General features: G+C 40.1%; 1 protein-coding gene across 2 annotated transcripts in view; it reads right to left on the bottom strand.

The window, feature by feature from the left end:
* The window catches only part of LPGAT1 (lysophosphatidylglycerol acyltransferase 1), a 68,337-nt gene extending 42,172 nt beyond the window's left edge, over nt 1-26,165 (bottom strand). The window contains exons 1-2 of one of the 2 annotated variants that reach the window (XM_067293096.1): nt 26,086-26,165; nt 25,547-25,812 (exon numbers count right to left, since the gene is read on the bottom strand). In XM_067293096.1, the coding sequence (XP_067149197.1) occupies nt 25,547-25,784 (238 nt within the window). In that variant the 5' untranslated portion in view covers nt 25,785-25,812; nt 26,086-26,165. Of the gene's footprint in view, nt 1-25,546; nt 25,813-26,085 lie in introns of those variants that run through there. The other variant, XM_013949860.2, reaches the window with a different exon arrangement.
* Between the last annotated feature and the right edge of the window lie 334 nt (nt 26,166-26,499).

The following is a 26,499-nucleotide window of genomic DNA, read 5'->3' as shown; positions in this document are numbered from 1 at the left end:
TACATGTAGATTTAAAATTGGCACATAACATAAAGACAGGAAAATCAGCAAGACCATTTTTCCAAGCAAAGGGTTTCCAGCTTAGTTTTAAACTGCATGCGCAAAATACGGACAAAACAAAAATACGTCATCAGAACATATGCACAGAGACTGATCTTTTTATGTCATTACACCATTCTATATTTAGGGTCTCAAAATTACATAAGCTTTTGACCCAGCTTTCAAATTCAACTATCTCACCTCATTAGATTAAAAAAAAAAAATCAGATTGTCAAAAATGTTTTTTCTTGTTTTTAATCTCAGCAAGTCTGTTTCATTTCTACACTTACTCTGGTAAAAGCAAACCAAAAAAATCTGTAGTTGGTACATTATGTTTAAAATGCTACATTAAACAAACAGTAATCGGAATCTAAACAAGTTAATTATAGACAAGAAGGTGGGTTCAGAAAATGAGCTGCTCAGATGACAGGAACTATTAGTCATTATTTTGTAAACCAGAGACCAGATATTTCAGTGGCAAGAATGACATCAGGAGGAAGCTACAGCTGTTGATCATCCAATATTTACTAGCAAAAATATGCTGAGGTGAGGAAAAAAAAAATAGTTAAAATCGCTAATTGCATCATCACAAAGTAACTAAATAGAGAAAGAGAAGAAGGTCTCCTACAGAAGAACAGAGGATGGAAAACTGGAAAAAACCTGCCATAAATCCAAGATCAGCATACATCTAATGCTGTTATTGGGGCAAAGAGACAAATGAGCAGGGTCTGGACCTCTTCAATGAAAGGGATGGTTAACTTCAATGCAGGGGAGAGGGAAGGGATGGCCAGGGAGCAGACTTCTATAAATTCAAAAGGAAAACTAAGATTCACTGCCCATACAGGTAGGATATGATTTTTTATTTTTTCTTCTGTATTTGTGCAGTATCGTAAGGGGTTCTTACCAGCTATCATTTCCAAATAGTACACCTTCGCTACTGAATCTTTAGTACAGCTAAGAAGGGCTTTATTAACAGGCCTACAGACAGCACACAAGACCATTAAAGGGATATACCTCTATTACTATCCATCTTCTACACAGTAGTTTAATTGAGCAAAAGCAATAGGCTATAGGCTACACACTGAAGACAAGAAGCAATAACCCATGCATACTATGGCTTCTCAGTCCTTGCAGAAATCCAATTTGCACCACACGTTTGAAACTCGCAGAGCTGCTGTTCGTTCCTAACAACTCCAAAACTAGTACTGAATTGAGACCTAAACAGACGTGTATTTGGACACAGGTATATAGAATCAGATGACCGACAGGGAGGCGAGAACACCATTCATCCCACAATGTTTAACCGCCTTTCCCTCTCCCTGGTAAGCTAAGCCCTGATTTCTCCTCAGTATAACTAGGAAGGTTCTTATTTTGCTAGAAAAAAATACATTTTAGCATATTACTAGAGGACCAGCGTCTGACACTGAAGCTTTCAGATCAGGTCCAAGTCAAAGGAAAATGGCGGTGCGGGGGAAGCTTCTGCAGTTACCTAAAATGTTCTGCCTACTCCTGTTAAATGTAAGAGACTGCACAAACACACAACCAGTTTAAAAAGCATTAAGAAGTTTCAGCTGAAATATAGTAACTAACAATTTGGCTCTGTTGTCCACTCCCAAATGCAAGGTAAAAAAATACTTGATTTAATCCTTTAATTGATTTATTCAAGTCATGTTATCTGTCAGCTGGTCAGGCTAATAGCTCAACTTCTGCAGCTCAGCTGACAGGTAGTAAGTTATTAAATCACAGTAATTCGGCTGTATATCCTCCAGTTTCTCTTCCCTCTGTCATTTCTCCTTAGGCAACCAGGCTCTCTCTTGTGCTTGATGCTACTTCGGCCAATTGATGGAACTGATTATCAATGAGAAAAGAATCAGTTCCTGCAGTCCTTCAAAGATCATTTCGAGATGGGAAATAGAATAATAAACCACAAAAGTGCACAGAAAGCCACCGACATTAACACAGTTTTTAAAGAAGGAAAAAAAAAAATCAACATCTAGATTTTAAGTTCACAGTGTCCCTTTAAATTCAGGGGGAATAAATGCCTGTCTTAATTAAATTTTTTCACTGCTCTGAAATTTTCCAAAACGAGTGCTTTTTTCTTTAAGAAATACTTGTGCTATTACATTCCTCCACACTAAGTGGAAACATTCAAATCAAAGCCCCAGATGCATGGCAGCTGAACCAGGAACACTGCTTCGCTCCACTATAAAAAGACAAAAACAGTTCAAAGACAAATATCTGTCGCTCAGGGCAGCTAAAAACCAGCAAGCGTTCCTCCATGATTTCCTGCTACTGCCAGGACACATTTTATAATGATACCAGTCCTGTGTCTACAGCCTCACAATAGTTAGATTTCTGCAAATGTAAATGAAATAATACAAAGAAAGGAAGAAACAGGAACTCAGTTTTAGCTGGCAATTTGAAATCATGGTAAATTCAGTACCAAGCAAATTTGGTAATCCCGATCAGTAATGAAGTCTTTTACCCTTAAAATACGCACAGAAATGGTTTAGCTATTAGAGATGCTTCATTTGTGACTTAGTGTTGTAAGAAAAAGGACTCTCCAGGAATGGATCAAGACTCAGCACGTAAATGCAAATAAATGCAAAACAAAGATTTAGCCTTCCCTTACAACAAGACATCCAAAATGTATACAAGTCTCTAAAACATCAATAAAGCATTTTAAATAATCAGCTGCAAACAGAGCTTTTTATGAGCTGCTCCTTGCAGAGCTTAAAGAAGAAAATAATAAAAGCAATAAAAGAGGTTTTTTTTCCACGTTGTAACTGAACTAGTGCATCTAAATGTAGCTATTGAGAGCTCTCAGAACACTTGGCTGCTTTGTAATCATGTCCTTAACATAACCGTGTGCGTATAAGTGATACTATGAAAAAATATCAAAGCACTTTAATAGTAGTAAGTCATTAGGCTGGGCAAATGACTACGCAACTAACAGCTCAGTGGATTTATTTTATACTCTTGAACATACCTGGCAAGACTGGCAGTCTAGTAATCTGCACGTTGCCTGCAAGTGAAACGGTGTTTTGATTTGCATACCAATTAATATGAACTACTTCATATTACTACATATACTACTTCATACTTCATTTTGCATGTAGCATTTTAAGTCTTCAAAAATGTTTTGAGAATTTTTACTCTTGCTTCTTCACTGTAGTCAATAGTTTCACTGCAGTGTGTGCCATAAGAACATGCAGAAATTTTTTTGGCATCTGAGTAACTTAAGTACTAACAAACAGTACTAATGAACACCTGGGTTTATTATTTCAAAATGTATCGAGTTTCAACTCCTTATTTCTTCACAGAATTGGAAAGCAGAAAAAGGAAAGCCTCCTGACAGAAGTTTCAACAACTATTAGAAAACGGGCAGTGAAGGCAATGAGTGTAGTTCTCATATTAGTGTTGACCAAATCTAAAAGCTCCCATACTAATTCCGTAAATAAAAAACAAGAAAAGACTGATACTTTATGGCAAGGTCAGGGAAATCCTTTAGCGTTATTACAATTATTAAAAACCCAAACCCCATAAAATGAAGAACTACATAATACATTTGAAAACTACAATATTCTTAAATGCATAAGTGATTTGGGTTTCCACTTAAACACCTAAGTCCAAGAGGGAAGACTTTAAGAAAAAAAATTCCAAGAAGTTGCAGATTAGCAACACTCAGGACGAAGCAGTATAACCTTTAATCAATCACTCGCAAACTTTTAGGAACAAGTAATCAGCATTATTAATTGGCACTCTCCTTTGCTTCCTCAAAAGTGACCTTGCTTTCTAAAAGAAGGAACTTTATATTAGGTATAAAATAGTAACTGTAAGTAACCAGGTCTCCACATTTTAAACATTCCTCCTCATAATCCAGCATTTATGGTTGGCGCATTATAACCCTGTTTTAGCGTTGTTGATCAAAGGCTAGCCAAAGCATGTTTCAGCTAGAGCAGCCACACACAGTTGTTCAATTCATTTGCGTCTTTGTAGATAGGATTCTCTGATAGCTGGCATTGAGAAATCCAAGAAGTGATGCCAGAGGTTAAATATTACTTAACATGCTTAGACCTCATAAATAAATAAATAAATAAATAAATAAATAAAATAAAGACGTCCTAAAGGTAGGGTTTTTTGTTTGTTTGTTTGTTTTAAACAAAAAGGCTAAAGGTATTTGTGTCTGCAGAGTGATATACTTAACTATGGTGAAAAAAGGAATCAAATCAATTGTCTAAAATCAGGTTACAAATAGTATTTCACATTTATTAAGCAAGAATTTTAGGGTTAGAAGGCATTTAAGAAAACATTATATAAATGTATACAGACACACTATTGGAGAGAAAAGAATAGCTTCTCCTATCCTATTCATTTCTTCCAAAGTTCATTCTTACTGACAGAGAAGCCTTCATATAATGTCAAAGTACGTACAAGGCATATGGGTGATTTTAAGTAATATAAATGCACAATCCAGAAAAGAAGGGAAAGAACACGTATACATCATCATATGGTAGCTTTAAACACAGCTTTGCTTAACATGTTATTTTTCTTATGCTATTAAAGAATGCATTTTTTAATCAATAAAAGTACTGTAAATACCAATGCTACTACAATATATACATCTTAAGGCTGTAAAAACACAGTTCCAGACAGAAGTTTGATTCCAAAAAAGCATCTTTTACAACTAACTTGATTCAGGCCTTTGTGATAATAATAAACTGACTTCCACTACAGATTTTTTCTTTTATTTTCGTCAGTGAAAATGCTTATCACAGAAAAGTCAGAAAAGGAGAACAAGCTGGGGAAGAGAAACCTCCAACAAAGTGAGTCTTAGTTTATTACACATACTACAGGAACTGTCTGAGTTTAATATGTCCCAAGCATCATCTTCATTTTCCTGCAGGAAACCATTTTGTACACCTGCACATCTCACTCTAGGAAACAACATACATTTCCTTTTGCCTTCAGTTCTTGGCTTCCCTCTTCTATTTTTGCAGTTTTCACAACTATACTAGCATAAACCAGAGCAGCCAAGAAGCAATACCACTGTCTGTTCTGCTGCTTCGATTATTGGAAAGCAGCTCCCAAATCGAAGAACAGGACGGAGCGCCAGAGTCCTCCTGGAGGACCTCGGGCTCCTGAGTCAGGCCACTCACAGAGGCAGCAAACCGTACAGCACGTTCCTCCCCAGTGATGGAGAAAATACATTAAGTATTAACTACTCGGAGGAACATCGGTGCATTCCTGAACGAATCCCCCAAAGCTCTAATCCCTTACGTACTGCAGACGTTAAAATGGCCAGAAAACCATTGCTTGTTTGCAGTCCAGAAGAAGGAGAAGCAAAACAGTGGGGCAGGCTCCCACATTTCTCTCACTGCAAAGGAGTAGTTTTTCCTATTTCTAACATACTTATGAAATGAAACATTGGAACAAAAAGTAAAGGTTATTAAAGGAAACTGAAAATGAAGTAATCAGTCTTAGAAACTAAAAAAAAAAATAAAAAAAAAATTAAGGAATGTCAAAATACGATCTAGTAAAGGATGAAGTTTCGCCTTTTGCTGGCTAAATGCTTCTGGATGTTCTTGGATGACCAAAGAGCTCTAACACCATAAATGATAGAAGCAAAGAAACATATTTATGTTTAAAAAAAAAAGTCTAGAAGGGTATCAGATAAGTTCTTACACAGAGCAAAAACAAGATTAGCAGCTTTGTAAGACTATGTTTTACACAGTGAGAAAGAAACCTATTACGACAAATCACAGGAGCACAAGTCTGCACATATGACAAAAATCTTCTGAGGAATATTCTTCCACATACATTCCATTGCTCCCTGTACAGATATTAAGGATTTGAAAATATTAATCAGAAGAACAAGAACATACAAAGTTTTCTACCAGTTTGCATCATGCAGCACCACAATCGGAGCCAAAGACAGAATACCATAGTCAATCCCTTGATGCAAAGAGGTCCAGCAACTTGCTTAAGCAGACTCTTTTAGTCAAACAAGGCTAATGAGTTCCACATGTCAGTCCATGTCTACAAGGATAATTTTTTTCTTTTACAAGTGAGAAAAGATTCCCACCACTCAAGCTAATGACTTATATATCAAATCCACAGAATATGTTTTCACTTTTCTTTTTTTAAACACAGAAGTCAGACTCTTGTAGTTCCATCCACAACATGTACATTTACACTTAAGAAGAATGTAGTCCAAAGTCAGTTTTGCATAAATTCATAGCATGATCTTAAAATCATCTTCAGTGTACTGTATATTGGAACTACAGTATTTTAAATATGGTTACAATGCAAAATAATGGTAAGTTGAGAGAAAATATGACTACAAGACTGTTTTATGAGAAACAGCCTGGCTTTTCTACAATTAAAGTCATTTTGAACATAGGGAAATTTCAGAATACAACACCATTACAACAATTCAAGAACTTTTCTCTTTCTAAAAGGCCGAGTACCTTGGAAAAGTAGTTATAAGAGGAAGGTTTTTCTTTTCCCATAAAACATACCAATGAAGCTTAGCAATCGTATCATTTGCTCGCTGTTGTTACCCTTATGGCCCTTTCAAGTAAAAAAGTTGGCTGTGGCTTTATATTTTTAACAACTCTTACCCAGCAGATTACTACAGTACTTTACAAGCTCTGAACCATCAGACAGAAACGGAGCTGACAAACAGGGTCTGCCACATCAAACACAGTAACAGACAGCAACTACTCAATAGAAGTTCCATGGTACTTTTTATTTTTTTAAAAGATTATAGATATCTTTAAGAAAATTCCCACCTGCTGTGCAAGATGGAGAATTGGTACTTTCCCAGACTCAAGTCTGAAAAAGTTTAGAGGCAGGCCTTCCCTTTATATATAACCAAAAAGAGTAAGAAATAAAGGGGAAAGTTTCATTTAGAACACAAAAAGGGACATGGCAGTCTGAAATTCAAGATGTCAACACTGATGACTTCAGCTTTAAGAAAGTAAAGTTGTGGGGAAACAGGGGGGAAAAAAAAGTACAAGTCCAGCTGGAGCCCAGTCACTAGTGGTGTACCCCTGTACTTGATACTGGGGCCAGTACTGTTCAGCATCTTCATTAGTGACCTGGACGATGGGACAGAGTGCACCCTCAGCAAATTTGCTGATGATACCAGACCGGGAGGAGTGGCTGATACACCAGAGGGCTGTGCTGCCATTCAGAGGGACCTGGACAGGCTGGAGAAAGGAGCAGAGACGAAACTCATGGAAGTTCAACAAGGGAAATGCCAAGTCCTGCCCCTGGGGAGGAATAACCCCAGGCACCAGGACAGGCTGGGGACCAACCTGCTGGAAAGCAGCTCTGCAGAGAAGGACCTGGGGCTCCTGGTGGACGAGTTGACCATGAGCCAGCAATGTGCCCTTGCGGCCAAGAAGGCCAAAGGTATCCTGGGCTGCATTAGGCAGAGCATTGCCAGCAGGTCAAGGGAGGTGTCCTTCCCCTCTACTCAGCCCTGGTGAGGCCGAACCTGGAGAGCTGCGTCCAGTGCTGGGCTCCCCAGTACAGGAGAGACATGGACATACCGGAGCGAGTCCGGCCAAGGCCCATGAAGAAGGGACTGGAGCATCTGACATATCACGAGGCTGAGAGAGCGAGGGCTGTTTAGCCTGGAGAAGAGAAGGGGGTTAAATCAATGTGTATAAATACTTTGGAGGAGGGGAGGGTAGTAAAGAAGACAAAGCTAGACTCTTCCCTGTGGTATCCAGCAACAATATAAGAGGCAATGGGGACTAACCGAAATCACGTGAGCCTCTGCGCTGGATAAAAAGAAAGGGCAAGACAGCACACAGACAGAAAAAGATGGGATGATGGCAGCACCAGTTGGACCAGAATGAACTCTTACAGAACCACATCCTGCTGTTGGCTGGAAGACCAGCTGGGCAAGTCCCATTGGCCCAAGGTACAAAGCATGACCAGCATGAGTAACTAAAGCCACCTTCTCAATTGCAGTGCATTTCTTTAAAATAAATAAATAAATAAATAAATTATATACATCTCATTAAACACGTGGTCTTTAGACCATGGTAAGTGTGGGGTTTTGCTCTTTTACAGAACTTAGAATGTGATAAAAATGTGTAACCTCTCATTCCTTCCCTTTCCTCTGTAAGCTTAAGTACAAAAAGGAAAAATAAACATCCTTGTTGTAAGCACTCTGTAGCCATGTGCCACACACTCTGCAGAACCACTATTCTGGCAGGAATACAATGAGAGTTGTTTGATTTTTTAATGGGTTTTGAATTTGTCTGAGGAAAGCAAATTAAAGAAAATATGAAATATTTCCTCTTTCTTTTTAAGAGAGTACTCTGAAAGCACACCCACTGTCGCAATTAAAAATTACTGCATCAAAACAATAACCTGAGCTGTTTTGCAGAGTCAACTGTCTACGAAGCAGAATCTACCCAGGGGCAGTATCACAAACTACAATAGTATTACTAGTTTCCTTCTGAGTCACTGGCAATGGTATGCATTACTAATTTGATCCTGCTGCTTGTCTTTCCAGATGCGAAATTCCCAGTGATGGCAAGGAGAGTCATTCATAAGGTACTTTTCCTCCATCAACTGTTAAGGTGTCTCAAAAGGCACAGCTACTGCATCACGTCCTCTAAAACAGGTAACAAATACAGGATCAAAAGCAGGTCTTCCCAATTAAGCTTCAAAGTAGACAGTGACCAGAGAATACACCCAGGTTCAAGGCCCTAACTAATGGAACATTTTTCAGAATGTGTAATCAATGCCAAAAAAACACTATATCCAAATCAACTATGTGGAAAATCTCTTTAAGGTAATAGTCTAGTCAAAGCAAATGACTTGTGAAATATCAGTCCGGTTTCCTTCAGAGAGGAAAAACTACAGTCTTTAAAAGCAGGGGGAGTGGTTGAAACCCGCTTTGTAGCCTCAGCTGTTAACTCTGAGGATCTTGATCGCAAGAGAAACAGAAGAAACGCAAGATGTGAACTAGTTGGTCTAGTACAAGCCGGCTAAGGCAAGCAATTAATCAACAAGCCAACCTATGGGACCACAGTACTCCCAGAGTTTCCATTCAACTGCTCTGCTACTTACACACAGTTGTGCACTGCAACATCACAGGGCTTTCTATTAGGAAACAAAAATTATTCTCTATACCATGGAACTATGGTCTGCACCATGTAGTCCAGAAAAATATTAGTACTGAGGAAAATGGACAAATAAACCGGGGACGGGACGGGACGGACAACAACTACCCACAGGACAGAAACAAGCCTTCAAACAAGTAACTGAGGAGAACCTGTAATTCTGTTTCAAGGAAAAAAAGATGAGCATAGACTGTTATGGCTACGAAGAAATAAAGACAAGAATTACCTGTTACTGTACACAGGTAAGTAATTGGATGTCACCAGCAGGTTCAATCAGGTTTTCCCATAAGGGCACATAAAATCAAGTGCTAACACATGAACACAGGTCCAAAGGACTGAGTAAAATGACTATTTTCAGAGATTAGGCCTGTGATAATCAAAGGGGATGGCTGCAACTTGTGCATGCTGGTTATTCTTTTAATTACACCTAGATAATACTATGCTGCAATGCTAAATGTCTAAGGCCATTACTGATCACTATCAAAGGTAATATGTAGCAGGTTTAGAGGTGCAACTCTGAGATGTCACCCACTGTGGATTTTTTGCTTTACTTTTTTTTCTTTTTTTTTTTTTAATGGCTTAGCTCTTAGACAACCTGCATGATAAAGAAAATTTCCACAGTACAAAACTGGCCACTTCTCCAGCAGTGTGCCCTTTCCATGATGAAGGCTAACCACATATAAGGCTGCATTAGCAAATGCACAGCCAGCAGTTTGAGAGAAGTGATCATTCCCATTTATTGAGCTTGTGTGAGACTACATTTGGAGTACTCTGTCCGGTTTTGGGCTCCTCAGTCCAAGAAGGTCATTGATAAATTGGGTTGAGTCCAGCGGACAGCCATCAAGGCAATTGGGGTCTGGAGACATAGCGCACAAGGAGAGGCTGGGAGAGCTGGGTTTATTCATCCTGAATAAAGAAGAGAAGGATGAGGGGGAAAAATATAATTACTGTCTTCAACTATCTGATATATGGTTATACAGAAGATGGAGCTAGACTCTTTGGATGCCCAGTGCAGTTACAAAGGACAACAGACATGTTGCAGCAAGAAGTTCTAACCAGATAATGAAAAATATTCTTCGTAATCGTTGAGGATTGGAAGAGGTGCCAAGAGGCTGTGAAGTCTCCATCCTAGGAGATATTCAGAACTTGACTTGATACAGCCCTGAGCAACCTAACGTAGCTAAAAAGCCGGTCCTGCTTTAAGCAGGGAGTTGGACCAGATAATCTCCATTATTCCAACCTCAATTCTACAATTCTATATGAAGATTGTACAGAAATAGAGGAAATTATTTTTTCAATAAGATTTCACACTTTGGGATTTGAAAAAGCCTCAAAATGCTATATGGCTTATCTCTGATTCAAGGTCTGCTGACTCCTACTAGGACAGTGAAGAGGCTACCATCCCTCCAGCAGATGCATCAGAGTTAACAGCTAAGTCCACATCTCAGCTCACAGTTAAAAGCCATCAGCTTCAGTTTATTTAATATACTGTGTTGTGACCTCTGGCAACTGAGGACTCAGATTGACAGCTCTTGCTAGATTTAATTGTGGTAGCCTAGAAGGGTATCCGCTTCCTCCCCTCCACACAGAAATCCAAGAGATCAGGAATCACAGACCTCTGCCTGTCTGTGTTGCAAAACCCCTTTCAAAGTGGACAGATTGCAATCCTTACTGCTTCTGGATAGTAATACAAAAGATTTGGAAAGAAGGAACTTCTTAGAAAAAGCTTATATAAATTCTCTGGTAACTGCTGCACTGCCCAAAATGAATGTTCGATTAAATCTGCACAAGACTGTCAATTATTTAAAAAGACATGAAAGCTTTATAATAACTTTCTCTATAAGCTGCTACTCTGTTTAAACTGCTGTTTAAGTTAAAGAAAAAAAAACAACAACACACACAGGGGAGTAGCTGGAAAGCTACAGTCCTATGCACACAGAAGATCATGCTACCACTTAGTCTAGTTTTCTGTATCAGCCCAGCTGAAAACATGACTTAAAGAGCAAGTGACTGGTGGCTTATGGCAATGAATATGCTCAGGAAGAGATGGCTATTTCCTTTCCTTTCAAGATTTGCAGATGTACAAGCTTCCCATATGATTTCAAGGAATCCAGAACATCTAGAAGCTTTTTGAAGAAAAAGCTGTCTTTTCCTAAAAAATGACAACCACCAAAATAATGTGACATATTCAGCAACCTCACAACAAAATATCCCAACACGATACAATAGTAAAATCTTTCTGCTGACAGCAGAAAAACTTAAGAGAATTTAGTTATTACCTATTGCACAAGAGACCGGAGAGGCTAGCTAGCAATGAACACACGAGTTGGAAGTCCCAATCTCACAATTTCCATTTCTAACTACAAGTTTTAAATTATTGTATCTTTTGGGACTACAAACCTTTCAGAGAGCTATACTACAGTCTCTTTCAAGTTAAACACATGCAGAATGCAGAAATTTGGTACCAGATTGCACTAAGAGGGAGAGCAATTTCTCACAGGAAACCAAGACAGCACGCTATTCTACTGTGCTTTTATTTCACCTAGAAAGCTAACCTAATCAAAGGTTTTCGGTACCCACGGATTTCTCTGAAGTACCTTGAGGCTTATCAAATACAGGAACCAGAAAACTGTAATAGGACTGGAAGTGAGTGAACACTCTTTTCCTTAAACAAGATGTGGAACTCACCTAAAACAACTGAAATGCTGCATCCCTCTAAACCAAACCATCATCCTATTTAATCAGAAAAGGCTTGATCAGACCCCAGGTGTTCAACTGCTTAACTCTACAGCGATACCAATGGGACTGGGAGCAGCCAAGGATTACAGCCAAAAGGATAAGAATCAAGAAAAGCTGCCAGAGTGACGACAAGTAAGAACTGAGAGATCGCACTTTCTGGAATACATGGTAAGTGGAAAAAAACAAAATAAAAAAAACAGAATTAAACTACTAAGCAAGGAAACTGTCTCCTATTCTTCAAATTCAACTGGGCACAGGAAAATATGATTTTGCACATGTTCTCTAAATAAGTCAGACTGATTCAGAGAAACACCACACTATCATCACTTTCTCCTCCTAATGGAAGCAAACTGCATAATTTTAATTACTGGCTGACGGTTCTGGTCAAGAAGACCGACAATACTATTACTGGAAATGAAGATTTTGGAGGTCATAAGACCACCCCTGTAGTCCAGCTCTGGTCATTACTTTTTACCTATCTAAATTAACTTCAGTTTCCTCTTTGTATTCTTCACATCTTGCTTAAATCACTACAAAACGCTACTGATGCTGTGCCTTGTTACACCACTGACATTTTCCAGCTCGGTTCATGATACACTACAAATAATCAACACATAAAAGAAATGCTAGCTGTATTTGAGCAACCCTTTACTTTTAGATTCTCTCTCTTAAATGGCCTACACGGGAAAGGCGAAGGGCAACTACGCGCATTTGTTTACCGCCTCCCTCCAGTGACGTCAGAACTGAGGAGCTTGTTTCCCTTTGAAGGGCATTGACCATTCAAACCTCCTCAACTCGGCCAAACCCAGATGGAGGAACAGAGCTACTGAGCGTCTGAACAATCATAAGGACAGAAATATATAATAGCACAACACATTTTGAGATTGCAAGAGTAGGATAACTTGAAAAAAAATCAGTGTTCACAAACAACAAAATTGGGCACCGATCAAGCAGCTGCAGCATTATTCGCTCCTGCCCTCACACACCTTTGTGTACTACTCCAGTTGCAATGTGTTAGGATCACCATATACCATAAAACAGACTCAAGTGATTGGACGTTTTCAAGTTGCATTGGTGGAGGGAAAAAAATAAAAACAAACTTAAAAATGAAAGGCATGCAAAGAAGCAAAAAATTACCTGGATACAGATGCAAGGAAGTACAAGGACAAAACTTTTAAAGGAAGCCTTGGATGCTTGCACCATTAGGTTTCCAGGACTTTATTAAATTTCCCACCCACATTACAAACAAGAGGCTTTAAAACAAAAAGGTTGTAACATGAACAAAAACTGCAAACATTTCCCCTTGGACTTTCTAGGTACTATGTCCATTTTTTCAAATAATAGATTTTATAAAGGACAGGAAAAAATAGTCTTCCGTTACCACAACTTTAATCAAAGTAATTTAATATTAAACAATAAGAAGTTAATGGTGCAGTTTAACATAACAGCAGATTCCTAAATTCAATTTTCTATTTCTGTGTATGTAAGTCTCATAATTAAAACAGGAGGCCACTGTAAGTTTGAAAAGCATGCTGTAAAATATTTAACAGAATAATTCCAGCTGGGAACTTAAGTTACAAAAAATATTAAGTACCCTTAGTGGTACAATGTAGCAAAAGACCTAAGCTAACAGACAAAAAGCACTTACCACATTTATATCCATGCCCCAGGTTATCCCACAGTAGTTCAGTGACTCTTAAGAAATAAATGTGTTGTCACATTTCAGGTTGCCAGTAAGCAGAAGTGCTTTATTGTAAAACCAGAAGTGATGCTTTAATGATACTCTCAGGGTGTCACAAATGAAGTAACCATAAGGAAAAAAAGAAACCCCAGTCTCCCTCATCACATTTTTCTGGCTGATGTACCTCAGAGAAGCAGAAGAAAATGTGGTATTCCTAATCTAAAGGAAAAAAAAGTTTAACTCTCTGGCACGTATTACTATTACAAAAATAATCCTCTTGCGCTTGCTGACAACCACAAAGAATACCTTGGATTTGCGGGTGACAATCTTGCTGGAAGTTTCGGGAGCAGACTTCTACTTTTTACTGACTTAAAATGGTCGGACTCAACACAAACAAATATATTCAAACGTTCTGAACAGCGCTCTCCGATATCTACCCTTCGGGTCCCAGTTCTGGAATATGCTGCTGCATGACAGTAACCGTGGCTTCTCCTCCTCTCTCTCTCTTCTCACTCCCCAAATAAAATCCACATCTTCCAGGTTTATTAAAAAAAAAAAAAGTTTCCTTATAGGTTGGAAGCAAATGTTAAAAATTACATCAGATGAGCGCTGGGAAAAAAAAAAAAAGAGAAGAAAGTTCCAAATGTTTTAATTAAAAATAGTAGAGCAACAGTCCCTCTGGAGAGCATCCCAGTAAAGGGAAGGGACAACCAAGTTGTGAAAGAGACCATGGAAGCCAGCTTCCCTATTTTGAACACTCCAGGTGTGCCACAAATGCAAGGAGACGTGAATGTCAAAATCCCATTTTACAATTAAAGGATTTATTTAATACTCCTGTATCAGTGGATATCTACTGGCATTTTAAAGTACTTTATAGGTAACTTGTCATATTCTGTGGCTCCAAGTGTCTTCACATATTTAGAAAGCACTTGTCAAAAACATTACAAATCACTCTCTCCTCAAAAAAAAAAAAGTAGGCAAAAATAAATGTATTAAGGTCAAACACTCACACAGAGTAGGAATTTGGTCAATACACTTCAAACATCAAATTCTGTTTATCCAATCAAATCCTCTAGACTTTTGTCAAAGAAACCCTGCCTCAAAATAAATCTCGTGAGTGACCAGACACTCCGATTCACCACACTGTTTTCCCAAAACACCAGAAAAAGACAGTAATGAGACTGAAAAAGGAGGGAGCACGCCACCTGATATGGTTCTTTCTTTACCATACCAGCCACCCCAATAATTCTTAACACTCCTACAGTGACACACTAACACCGCTCATGGTAACACCAACTTGGCTCGGCAATTAGGTGTAAAGTTTTAGTAGGCTGTTAAAATCTTCACAAATAACGTGAGCAATAGAGGGAGACAGACATATTTCAATATTTTCTTTCTCTCAGGAAGATGAGGAAAATTTGATGGGACAAAGATGCTTCTCCAGCCTGTGAAAATCTTGTCAAACTTCAGAAGCCCCATCAAAGCATCAGGCAATCTTTAAAAAAGTCCATGACAACAGATTTACCTGGGTAAATACTTCGCTGTCTGTAACATTTCCTTCCTACATTACTATGTTAGGAGACTGATGTATTAGGTTTGATGACGTGAATAAAAGAGTCTCAAATACTGAAAATATCCCTCCATTTATTTTCAAGTAATCCGTTACATGGGAAAGGCTTAACAGACAGACTTTTTTTTAACTATACCTTCATCTGAAAGCATTTTTACAAATGTGAACTAAATTTCATGGGGCCTTCATGGCACCTAAATGTATATACAGGCTATAACTATATTTATTTTCAAGTAAAGATGTTGCTAGGAGAGACAATAGCTGAATTTTTAGTAATGCCAGAGACAAGCACAGGAAATAAAAATGGATACATTATCCAAATAAAAAGAATGCATTTAGAAAGGAAACTGGCAGTTACCAGAGTTGGAACTTTGCCAGACCATCTATATTATATATATTTATGCACATCAAAATAGACCAAATTCAGGCACAAAATTCAAGAGGCCACCTTTCTAACGTAATGCCTTCATGCGTGCCACACGATGGTACAGAGCTGTTCTTGAGAAAATGCCACATCACTTTCCACCTACACCCTTGCTCTCTCCAAATACACTCAAATACACCTCAAGCCTCATGTTTCCACATATCCCTAGGCTAGATTCATAACCAACTTTCTCTTTGGCTCTGTCCTGCCTACAGAAATCTGGGAATCACTGTTCTCTCTCAAGAGTTTCAGCTAGGTTGATGCACTTCAGTTCCTCCTTTTTGAAGGCTATGACAACCCTTATTTAGATGCAAAGTGAGTAGAAAGCCTTAAAACACATTAATTGGTTCTAAGTTCTTTTACTACCTTATCCTTTTTTTCCTAATATTTAGACTAAATAGCTGTCTACATATACCTCTTGCATCTAAAAGGCTAAGATAAACAAGGTGGTTGAAATATCTTCTAAAGGAAGGAATGCTCCTTCACACACCTTCTGCCTCTACTGGACTAACAAGTCGTTCCAGAAGCAGCAGAAGTAACAAAGCCTGGTTTCCCAAAAAAATTGTTGCCTAACCTTCTCCTCCCCAACATGCTGGACAAGACAAGACAGCCCTGTGGCCAAATCTGGAAATACATATGCACTGACTGGCCATGCAACAGTGGTCAAATGAGACACACAGTTGCCAAATTCTGCCTGCTTTACCCTCAAATGAGGCACTAACTTGGGTCTCTCTTGTCTGCTCACCTGCCAATTTTCATAAAACTTGCAAGAACACCATTATCTGTGAAATTTGAAACATCTGGTCAACCTCAGTCAAATTTGCAAGGAGGCAAATGAGAAGTATGGGAGTGGTGAGAGAAAGAAGAGATGATAAAGCCAAATCCCATAAGGAAACAAGGCTAAAAACACTGTCACTTATCTATCTACATATATGATAAAATACCCAAGTCATCGAATTTGACATGAAGAGTGTTCAATCGCCTACCTCAAACACCATCCTCAAAAACATAACTGATGCTTAAATAACTAAAAATATCTATTCTTAATAATTTTTTTCCCAGTTGTGTCAAGCAAACACAGATACCAGACTTTCACAGGAATGGCACCTACTTGCAACTTCTGGGTGCTGGAAAACAAATGAAACTAAATTTAAAAAGCTCAGACAAATCCTCCCTTTGACCACCAAAAGTAAAGAATAAAAAAAAAATAAAAAAAGACCAACCAAGCACTCACTCAAGCTCTCGTCCTAATAATTCAATTTTCCAGAAACCGCCTCCTCCCAAACAGCAGCAGCACTGGCCCTTGTTCTTAGAACACCATTTCTGTTTTTAGATCTATGTAAGTGAGAAGCAGTAAAAAAGCTATTAATCCTTCCCATCCCTCTCTACCTAAATTACAAAACTGGGGTGAATCTCTAACTAATTCAGACTATTAGAATTGTTACACAGGGACAAATTTATTATCTTTTATAACCATAACATTTAAACAAAAAGTTTCAAGATTGCATTGTTTGACTCAAAAGAAGTGAAGTCATTGACATTAGGTATCTTGCAAAGTAAATATTTGTGAAAAGATATAATGAAAATATTAAAGAAAAAACAGGCACTGCAGTCTTATTAAATCTTATCAGATCTTAATTTATTACCTTTCAATGACATTAAAAGTCCCCTTCTTTACAGAGGCAGAGAGATTATCACTTTCTATTCTACTCTATTTCACCCAGTAAATAGACTCAATTCAGTTCCGGTTCAAGTTCAGGTGTGAATGAAACTGTTCCAGTTTGAATTCAGCTTGAATTAATGAACTTCTCACCACTTTTAGCTTTAAAACAACTAAGAGGGGGCTCTATTGAGAGAAGAACAGCAAAGTGTGAAGCTGAACCACTGATGTCTTTCACATTATTCTCCACCTTGTTCTTTACATATTTTATAATTCAACGTATTAGTTATGCACTGAGCTCTCCATCACAATACTAATCTCTATCCTAAGCTACTTAAATGTTTATTGCTTTGGACTGGTCAAGGCAACTTCCTCAACAATTTGTTGGCTATTCACATAGCTTAACTACTTCTGAAGTTCTTCACAATTGTCTCTGTAGCTGCCAAACGACTAAGCATACACAACTTCAGAGGAATTCCACTGCTAAGCTTTCACCAGCACAAATGTTAGGTTTTTTTATTCCTTTACCAACCAGTTTTCAATTCACAACAACCCTTTGCTCTCACTCCATGCTTAGTTTTCCTCTGCAAAGGAACTTTGCAAAAGGTACTCTTCCAGTCTAAACAGCACTAGCCAAATAATAAAATAGTAGAAAAAGGTGAAGAATTCTACTTCAGTGGGATTTAAATCCCACTGTAGAGACCTATCATTCACAAGACTGCTCTCTTAAATTGGGGCCATAAGCAGTAGTTTTACAAATGTTTTAATGCTGGTACTGCCAGCAGAAGAGGCAGCTCCTCTTTCCCTTTGCGACTCATTCCCATCTTCTTGCACCACACCTGCATAATCAACTGGGTTATGTACTCGATGTGTTTTTTTAAGTAGCTCAGCAAAAAAAAGGGGGGGGGGGGGATAGTTTTAGCGTGGATCTGGGCCACAACCCAGATCATCACACAACCATTAACACGTTTGGCCAATGAAAACTGAAGAAGCCGTGCAAGGATGAGACTGAAAGGCTGGGACTGGCTTTTTTTCAGTGGCACTATCTGCTGAAATGTTTGTGAAAAAAATGCAACCTTGCATGCAGAATCCCTCACCGGTGTCACAGAGCATTCTCAGGCACACAAACATATTGGCCTTATTTATTTCAGTAACTGCATATATAAATGGCTGGAATATTATCTTGACTGTGGTGACTGCAATAGCAGTGCAATTACACGCCTTCGCAAACCTGCATTTGAAATGTCATCTTATGCATCAGAGTTTTTACTCCACTGAAATAAACACAAGCAGATTACATATCTTGGAGCTGTATTTTGGCTCAGTTTGCACAGGAAAGTTACAACAGTAAGCTTATATTCCATAAAGGATTTACTGGCTGCTCTTTCTAATCAAGGTTGCACAACTCTTCCATTTTTAAGATCCTATTTTCAGCTGCTTATAGCCTTGCCAAACTAATTTTTGGCAAGACGTTTCTCTTTCACACACACCTGACAGAAAAAGGAAAAGCGATATATTTTGTTGAGTTTCATTCTAAAAAAGTAATTTCTCAGAATAAAGTAACAGAGAAAATGGGTTTACTCATGTTAAACATGGATTTTTTTCTCCAGTTTTCTTGAAAAGCTCTAAAATTTCTATGCTTTAGAGCAGTTAAATTAAATAATGAGAAATTACTTCTCTGACATCCAGGCATAATGCAAAGGCCCAATGCCTTCTCATGTTCCAACACAGACCTAATTGCATTGTAAGAGTGGAAAAAAATTCCTACTTCATACACTCCGCAAAGTATCTAGAGATAAACTGTTTAACTCCCTAAGATTCTGTTTCTCTTCCAGATTAGAGATGGACAAGACTTTCCCTGCAATTATTTGGCATGCTTCCTAAGAGCCTAGCACACAGAAACAGAATAAGAAAAGGTAGAGAGAACAGGGAGACATCCCGCAGGTATTCTTAGCCCTATCCTTCCAGGCACTCAACAAGCAAAAGTAACATGACTAGCATGAACAGATACTTTAAAAACAAAGTGAGGCCTAGAAGAAGTAGGAGGAATGAAAACACATCAGGGAAATAGCAAACTCAGTCCTAAGCAGGAAGGGAACCCAGAACTACCACAACTTTGTATTCCTTTGGCTGTTAGCACACAAGCCAGTGCTGCCATTCCACAGGCATTCCTTGACTTACAAATAAATAATTTTCCTTCGCACCCTTCTGTACTGGTATTCCTCAGTAATGTCACCTTTGCTATCCTTATGTAGAAGTGTCAGATTTGGTAAGCTTTAAACATTTTGTTTTATCCAGAGTAGGTGAAACGCAGAAACAGGGATCAACCTACACTAAAAAAAAGGAAGCAAATAGCAACAAACAATAAAAATATCGCTAGCAAAAAAAATAACAGTGTGTGCTTTTACTCTAAGTTCCTGTGCCAGCAGGCAGTAGTTTTCTAAAAATAAAATTTAGAGACCATTTCAATACCTAATCTTCTGGAGCGGCGCTTTCTAGTTAAATGATGCAAGAGGAAAATGAAAGATAAGCTAACTTCTTTCGACACGCTGCTGACACTAGATGAACTACAAAGCAAACACCATGGTAAAGCCTGTTTGTGTTTCAAAAACGAGAGATGGGAATTTCCCAGAGTGATTTTATACATTATTAAAGCAGGACAAAGGTCCTTGTATTGCAACCCCTCTCCTGACACACACAGCATGTGCACAAAGAGGTTTACAGCAAGTTTACTGTACTCCTACTGCTCACCCTCCTCTTACGCAAAGATATAGTGAACCTTTGCTCCTAGGCCACAGTAGAAACAGCTCCAATGTCCTAATTTATTCAACTCATTCAACCTTCCTTATCAAGGCAGCTCACAAATTGCATACAAACTCCCTTTACAAAGAGTAAAATAAGTTCTGAGATCAAGCTGGGATCTTTGCATAACCTACATATAAATTGTACACATCACAGAAAACTGCATTTAAAGCCAAGGATTAACTAGAAATTCAACACATAGGCATAACATAACCTAAAAGTTTCTGTCTGATATGCTGCTATCCAAACCTGCTGGAGTAACATCAGGTGTCTCTGTACATTCAAACAAAAACAAACAAAACAAGAACTGCTGTGTTTCCCCATTTCACACACCACCTGACTTTCCCCCCCACACACAAGTGGTGATCATTTCTCAAAAGAAAATATTGCCAATTAATGTTATAATTGCAGGAAGAAAGGAGAGTAGAAAACAATGGCAGGGCTGGAAGTATAGATGGGTCTCCTGAAGTAATACCTCCTGCCTTATTTTGGGCAAAAAATTTACTTTATCTCATCTGCTGTTTTCCAGCTTCTGTTGCACATCTGGCCTGAAGTGCAGGGCCGAGCGGACACGAGGAGCAGAGCAGGCACCATGCATGTTCTTCCCACCAGCGCAGTGGTATCGCACACGAGAGCGATTCCACCTGTACCTTTTGCAGTTCTAGAAGACTGGAATTTTCTTATTCTTAGCAGAAAGATTAAGAGTTATGAGTCTGTCAACTGGTGAAATGGAAACAAAGAAGATTTTGAATTACAGAAAGAGTTGGATGGCTACTGAAAAAAAATATATTGTGGTCACAACTTAACCATAGAAACATGTAGGCCAACAAATTTTAAAAGTTGGGGAGAGGGGGAATGGAGGACCATGACTAGAAATCCAAATTTGAATTTTACTGCACCTAGCTGAACGTAAAAGGAAGGAGGAAAGGAAAACTCCTCACCTGACGGAAACAAACTATTCTTACAGATACTGTTCAGATATCATCTTCCTCACTGACACAGAACAGTAACAGGCAATACCACTTGATTAGTTCACCTTTTTCTAAGCACTGCATCACGATGCCAGCAAGCTTCCTCACACTGCTAGGATATTTTGGATGGCAGCAGAGGTGTATTACTGTTCCTTTCATCAATCACAGCTGACCAGTCTGTCCAGTTTTATTGCAAAACTGTGTTCATTGGCAAGAGGCTGAACCAGAGGGTCATCCTGAGTTGCCCCCTTCCCCTTTGGCTGCAGAAGTAGAGCGTGCTCCAAGCACAAGCCCTCCCAGGGTGCTCACGCCCTTGCTTGACCCCACGTGCAACACTTCTCCCTTTCGAAGCACCAGGAGAGGGAAGCTGCGGAGAGCTGGGGCAGGCAAACGAAGGAGGGCACTCAATCACCACCGGCTCCTCCTCTTCTCCACGCCAGAGCTAAAGGCTGGGCACGCAGCGCTGCGCCGGGCCGCGGCTCCGAGCTGTGCAGCGCCGAGTCAAGCCCCACGTTAGCATCATGAATATCAGGACTGCATCGCTAACCGATTACTCTGTATTGCAGAGACTTCTCATTCCTGTATCGCAACAACACCGGCACTGCCCAACGCTACTACAAGCTAACGCTAACTTTTGCAGAAGACAATAAGAACAGTGGTCTAAACGTTTTTAAGCCAAGCAAGCTTTCATTCTACAGGCCCTTACTATTTTTAGCAATTTGATTAGATACAAGGATATTAAACTTTAAGAAGTAATAATGACTAGCCCAGAGAAGTTCAGATACAGATGGCTGCTTTAAAACTAGTTTTGTAGATGAGCAGGAGGTCATTACAGGTTTACCTCCACAGATATGCTCCATCTCCCTCCCATTACATCTACTGTGCCATTTCACAGCTTCTTTTACTTGTGTATTAAATGACAAATTATAGTATATACCATGAATACGTAGTTCTCCAAATACTGCAAGGGAACTGAAAAAAACTCCACAGAAAAGTACATAAGTTAAGAAAATACGGTATTTGTCAACAAAGGATCAAACATTCTCGAGTTTGCTTTTTTTGGAACGCATCTTACAACAAACGTGGGAAAATATTTAGGAGTGCCTTTCAAAGGTGCCTTTCAAATCACACCAATACGCAGATTTTGAGTGTCCTAACAGGACAGCTCCTACAATGAAAGCAATACATATATACAAAAAGCTTTTAGAAGAGAGAGGGGAAACAAAAAAGCTTAGAAGAGCTAAGCAGGCCTTTCTTGAAAACAGATAAAAATAAAGTAGCACCACTAGCCTATCTGAACATTCTTCATAAAAAGATATTGTTTCCCTTTTTGTAAGAAACATTATGGAGTTCAAGAGAACACCACAGATACTCATCATACTCTGCCCTTTAAAAATCAAAGGCAATCAATTATAGCCAAGTTCTCTCTCATACTTGCATTTTAAGAAGAAAAATATTACGGAAAGGAGAGGGATCTTTACAACTTCTCTTCCCATTCCTTTCTCTATTTTGCTTGCTCAGTTATACTCTATCTCTTTACATAACCTCGAGTGCATCTGCAAACAGAAACACCTACGTTTATCAAAAAGCACAGATTAGAGTTGCTGATATAGACACAGCTCATGTAACTTCTTTGGCAAATCCTTTAGGATCCTAACACGAAAGCACAGGTTTTTACGGGAGTGGGGAGGAGAAGGGCAGACCTCGCTTCTAAGTCTTCCTCAGCTGTTACAGCTTTATTCAATAAAGCATACTAACAATTTAGCAGCTATAGCAAAGTCAAGAAGAAAAACTAAAACTCACTATAGCGTCTTCATTTGTTGTTGAGCCCTCTCCTACAGACTATATACAAACTTACATGAAAAAAGGTCTGCCCTGAATCTAGTTTCCAGGCTGAGTTTAAGTCCATAATTATATATGGTTCATGTCATTTCGCACCCAAGGAAAAAAAAAAAAAAAAAGAAACAGCTTCAACACAACAACTGAAGCAGAACACTACCTCCAATTAAAAAGCAGGTAAACTTATTTAACTGATTACCCTCTGAATCAAGAGGGAGGAGAGAAGGAAAAAAGAAAAAAAAAAAAAATCAATTCACCAACTGCTCTCTGCTCTGCTGGTCAAAAAAATGAAAAAGTCTTTTATCTTCTCAATGAATTCATTCATACCTATTATCTTTTATTTACTTTCACAAAGATGGAACATACTGAAGCTAATCTTTGACTTAGTTTGGGGCATGGAAGACAGAAGAATGCTGGAGCAATGTCACCTTGAGATGTACCACTGCAAATTTTAGACAGTTAGGCATTTCAGTTCTGAATTAACACGTATCATACTCTGTAAGAAGAGGGAATCAAAGCAACAGTATTTTATAAGGTCTATCAGTCTGGAAATAGATACATAAATTACTTTGTTTACATATATTGAAGCCATAAAGATATATTTTCCAGGTTTATTGTGCATGTAGTGGTAAGCATTGATGAGGGCAAAGTAGTAATCTATTCTCTCTATTTTGTAGCTTTTGGTATAAAACATGTTAATGTCTTCATATCAAATAAGAAAATACATTTAAACTGAGACTTCTTACTAGCATTTGCTTAAAATTTTCCCCCAAACAAAAGCCATGCTTCATACTGGAAAGTGAAGAGAAGGGCCTCCTTACCCATATACCATCCCAGAAAACACTTCTGTGTAGCTGTTTGTAAATGATACTTCAAATAAACATACTAAGACATTTCCAGACTGTAAAACAAAGGATTTCAGTTGTCAAGATACATCAGCAACGCCAATCAACAGATGCTTCAGGAAGACTCTAGGATATGCAGATCATGCTAAGACCACTTTCCAAGCAATAGGCAAAAGAAACCACACAGTTCTGCAGTCAGCAGTAAAAGCTATCCCAAAGAAACTGCCTTCAAAATTGACAACCATATCGTCATGGGACAATGGCTTGAATTTTAACTAGCACATTCAATATACGCAGTGTATACACAGGGTCATATGCTGTATGACTTTAATGTTACCATTATGCCGATAAACTTTCCCATTTCCAATTTGAAATACACACAGCACCTTGAAGATCAGTCCTTCCTCCTGGAAGAACTTTGTATTTAAAGGCTTAAAGCAGACATTTAAAATGTACCTGCCACTGCAAATACTATGTGGACTTCTTTTAATGAGCAAATATAAAAAGATTTTTAAAACAGCATATCTGGAAAAGCTTGAGCTGTACCAGGCAAGGCAATTTTGAAGCAGTGCAACATTTGCGATAGTTCTAGCCCAACAGACCAGAAACTAGCTTGCTGCTGCCATCATCTCCTTAAGAAGCACTGGAAGCTCACCTAGAATATCCACAGAAACTCTGTGCATCTCGGAAAGGCACATGACAGGGTACCAAAAGGCATATTATCACAGAAGCTTCAGCTCAGCTCAACACTGACTTTCTGACTAATCAGGAGTCTGACCAGACTCCAGAGCTGTGTGTTCCCATTCCTTTTTTTCCTTGTTTATATGGACAAGACCTGCAGAGGCAGCCTGGGCAGAAGAGAGGGAAAGAATTTTAGGAGGGCTGTTCATGTTTTGCACCCAATAGAGTCATTTCCTCCCCTTTCCAAGGTCTAAGCACATATAAAGAATTGGTGGCTGTTTTCTTGCACCAAGTGCAGTAGCCAAGATGAAAATCAGTGTATTCAAGGTCAAGCCTAGAGCCTTCCTTAATATTTCAGTTCAGTCTATCGTCTTGATGAGCCTACGAATGCTAGCAAGTAAAAATAAGTTCAATAATAATCGCAAAGCAAGCATGCAGAGGAAAAAAAAAAAACCCTAGAGATTGTGTAATTAGCTCTGCTAACAGTAAATGAAGCGCCATTTAGTCAAGAAACATTCTATATATTGCTGTTTCTGTAAAAGAAGTTCCCTCCGTTCTGAAGCAGCAGAAAAGACAGCCACTGTTGCAAGGAATAGAAGACCTACTCTTCTGAGATGAGCTTCGTGTCAAACTCCTCAGTCTTGTGTCCTGATAGTTTTAAGCGGAAACGATTTAGAGATGCATATATTTAATAAAGAAAGCTCATTCATACTCAAAAGTTTGGCTGTATCAGCCACATACACAGTACAAATCAACTCTCTTTTGAAGAGATGTATGTCTTTCACATAATATGAAACCAAAGCGACCTAGACTCTTAGGAAAAAGCACACTTCTGATTACACTAAAATGAGATATTGACTGAGAAACTCTGTCACTTAAAACACATCATAACAGATTTGTAGCTACGATTTTTAAAAAGTTTTGGAGTATTTAGTATCTCAATCCAGAAATACAACGCACATGTATAAGAAACCTGGAAAAAAAAAAAAAAAAGAACAAGCAAGTATCCCCTGTGTTTACATATTCCCCTACACATCCCCATGCTAAAACATCTGGGTTTTAATCTTTGTTTTATATTTGCGTATATATATATATATATATATACATACACACACTTTTTTTTTTGGATTAACGAGGCGGTCTTACCTGTGTATCCTGCCCACCAGCCCCAGGAAGCCACCATGGCCAAGAGCCATTTGAACAGCACTCCCTCGACGTACCAGAAGCGCTCGCTGCCCAGCGCGCGGAGCGGCTGCAGCGCGAGCAGGTACAGCACGTAGGACGGGATGGCCACCAGGTTGTTGGCCACCATGAAGGCGAACCTGAGCAGCGCCTTCACCGCGGCGCAGCCCACCCGCCGGGCCCGCGCTAAGGTCACGGCCATCCCTCAGGGCAGCGGCTGCGGGACCGTCCTGCGGCGACACGAGAGACAAGGCGCCGGTCACTGCCCGCCGGGGCGGCCCCGGCCCCCCCCAAACCGGCGGCCTCCGCCCCCCCGCCCCGCCCCGCCCCGCTCAGCCGTTACCGGCGCGGCCGCCCCGCGCCCTCCCGCCCGGCCTCCATCTTCCCCCGAAAGGTCGCGGGCGCGAACGCGGCCTCCCCCCGCCCCGGCGCGGCGCGGCCGGGAGGCGGCGGCCACCGCGCGGCGCTGACAGGAGCCGGCGGCGGCGGCGGGCGGCGCTCACCTCCGGCAGCGCGGCGGGGCGGCGGCGGAAGCGGCGGCGGGGCTGGGGCGACTGGGCCCGGCGGCGGCGGCGGCGGCGGCGGCGGTCCCGGCTGGCGGCTGGCGGCGGCTCATGGACGCGGGGGCGGCTGGCCCGGCCGCGGCGGCGCTACTCGCCCTGCGGCTCTCTGCGGAGAGAGGGGGGCGGGCGGGCGGCGTGAGCGCGGGGGCCGGCGGGCGGGGAGGCGGGAGCGCCGGGCCGGGCGGGCAGGCGCAGACCGCCGGTTCGCCTCGGTTCCCCCGCGCCGCGCCGCGCCGGGCCCCTTCCCTCCCTGCCTGCCGGCGCGGCGCGGCCCTGCAAGGACACGCGGGCGGAGGAGCACCCCGCACCTGCTGGGGGCGGCGCGGGGCGGGCGGGGTGCCTACCTCGGCGCCG

This window comes from Apteryx mantelli, chromosome 3, assembly GCF_036417845.1.
Source record: "Apteryx mantelli isolate bAptMan1 chromosome 3, bAptMan1.hap1, whole genome shotgun sequence".
NCBI lineage: Eukaryota > Metazoa > Chordata > Aves > Apterygiformes > Apterygidae > Apteryx > Apteryx mantelli.
The sequence above is the reverse complement of the archived record's forward strand: the minus strand, read 5'-3'. Positions and strand labels throughout refer to the sequence as shown.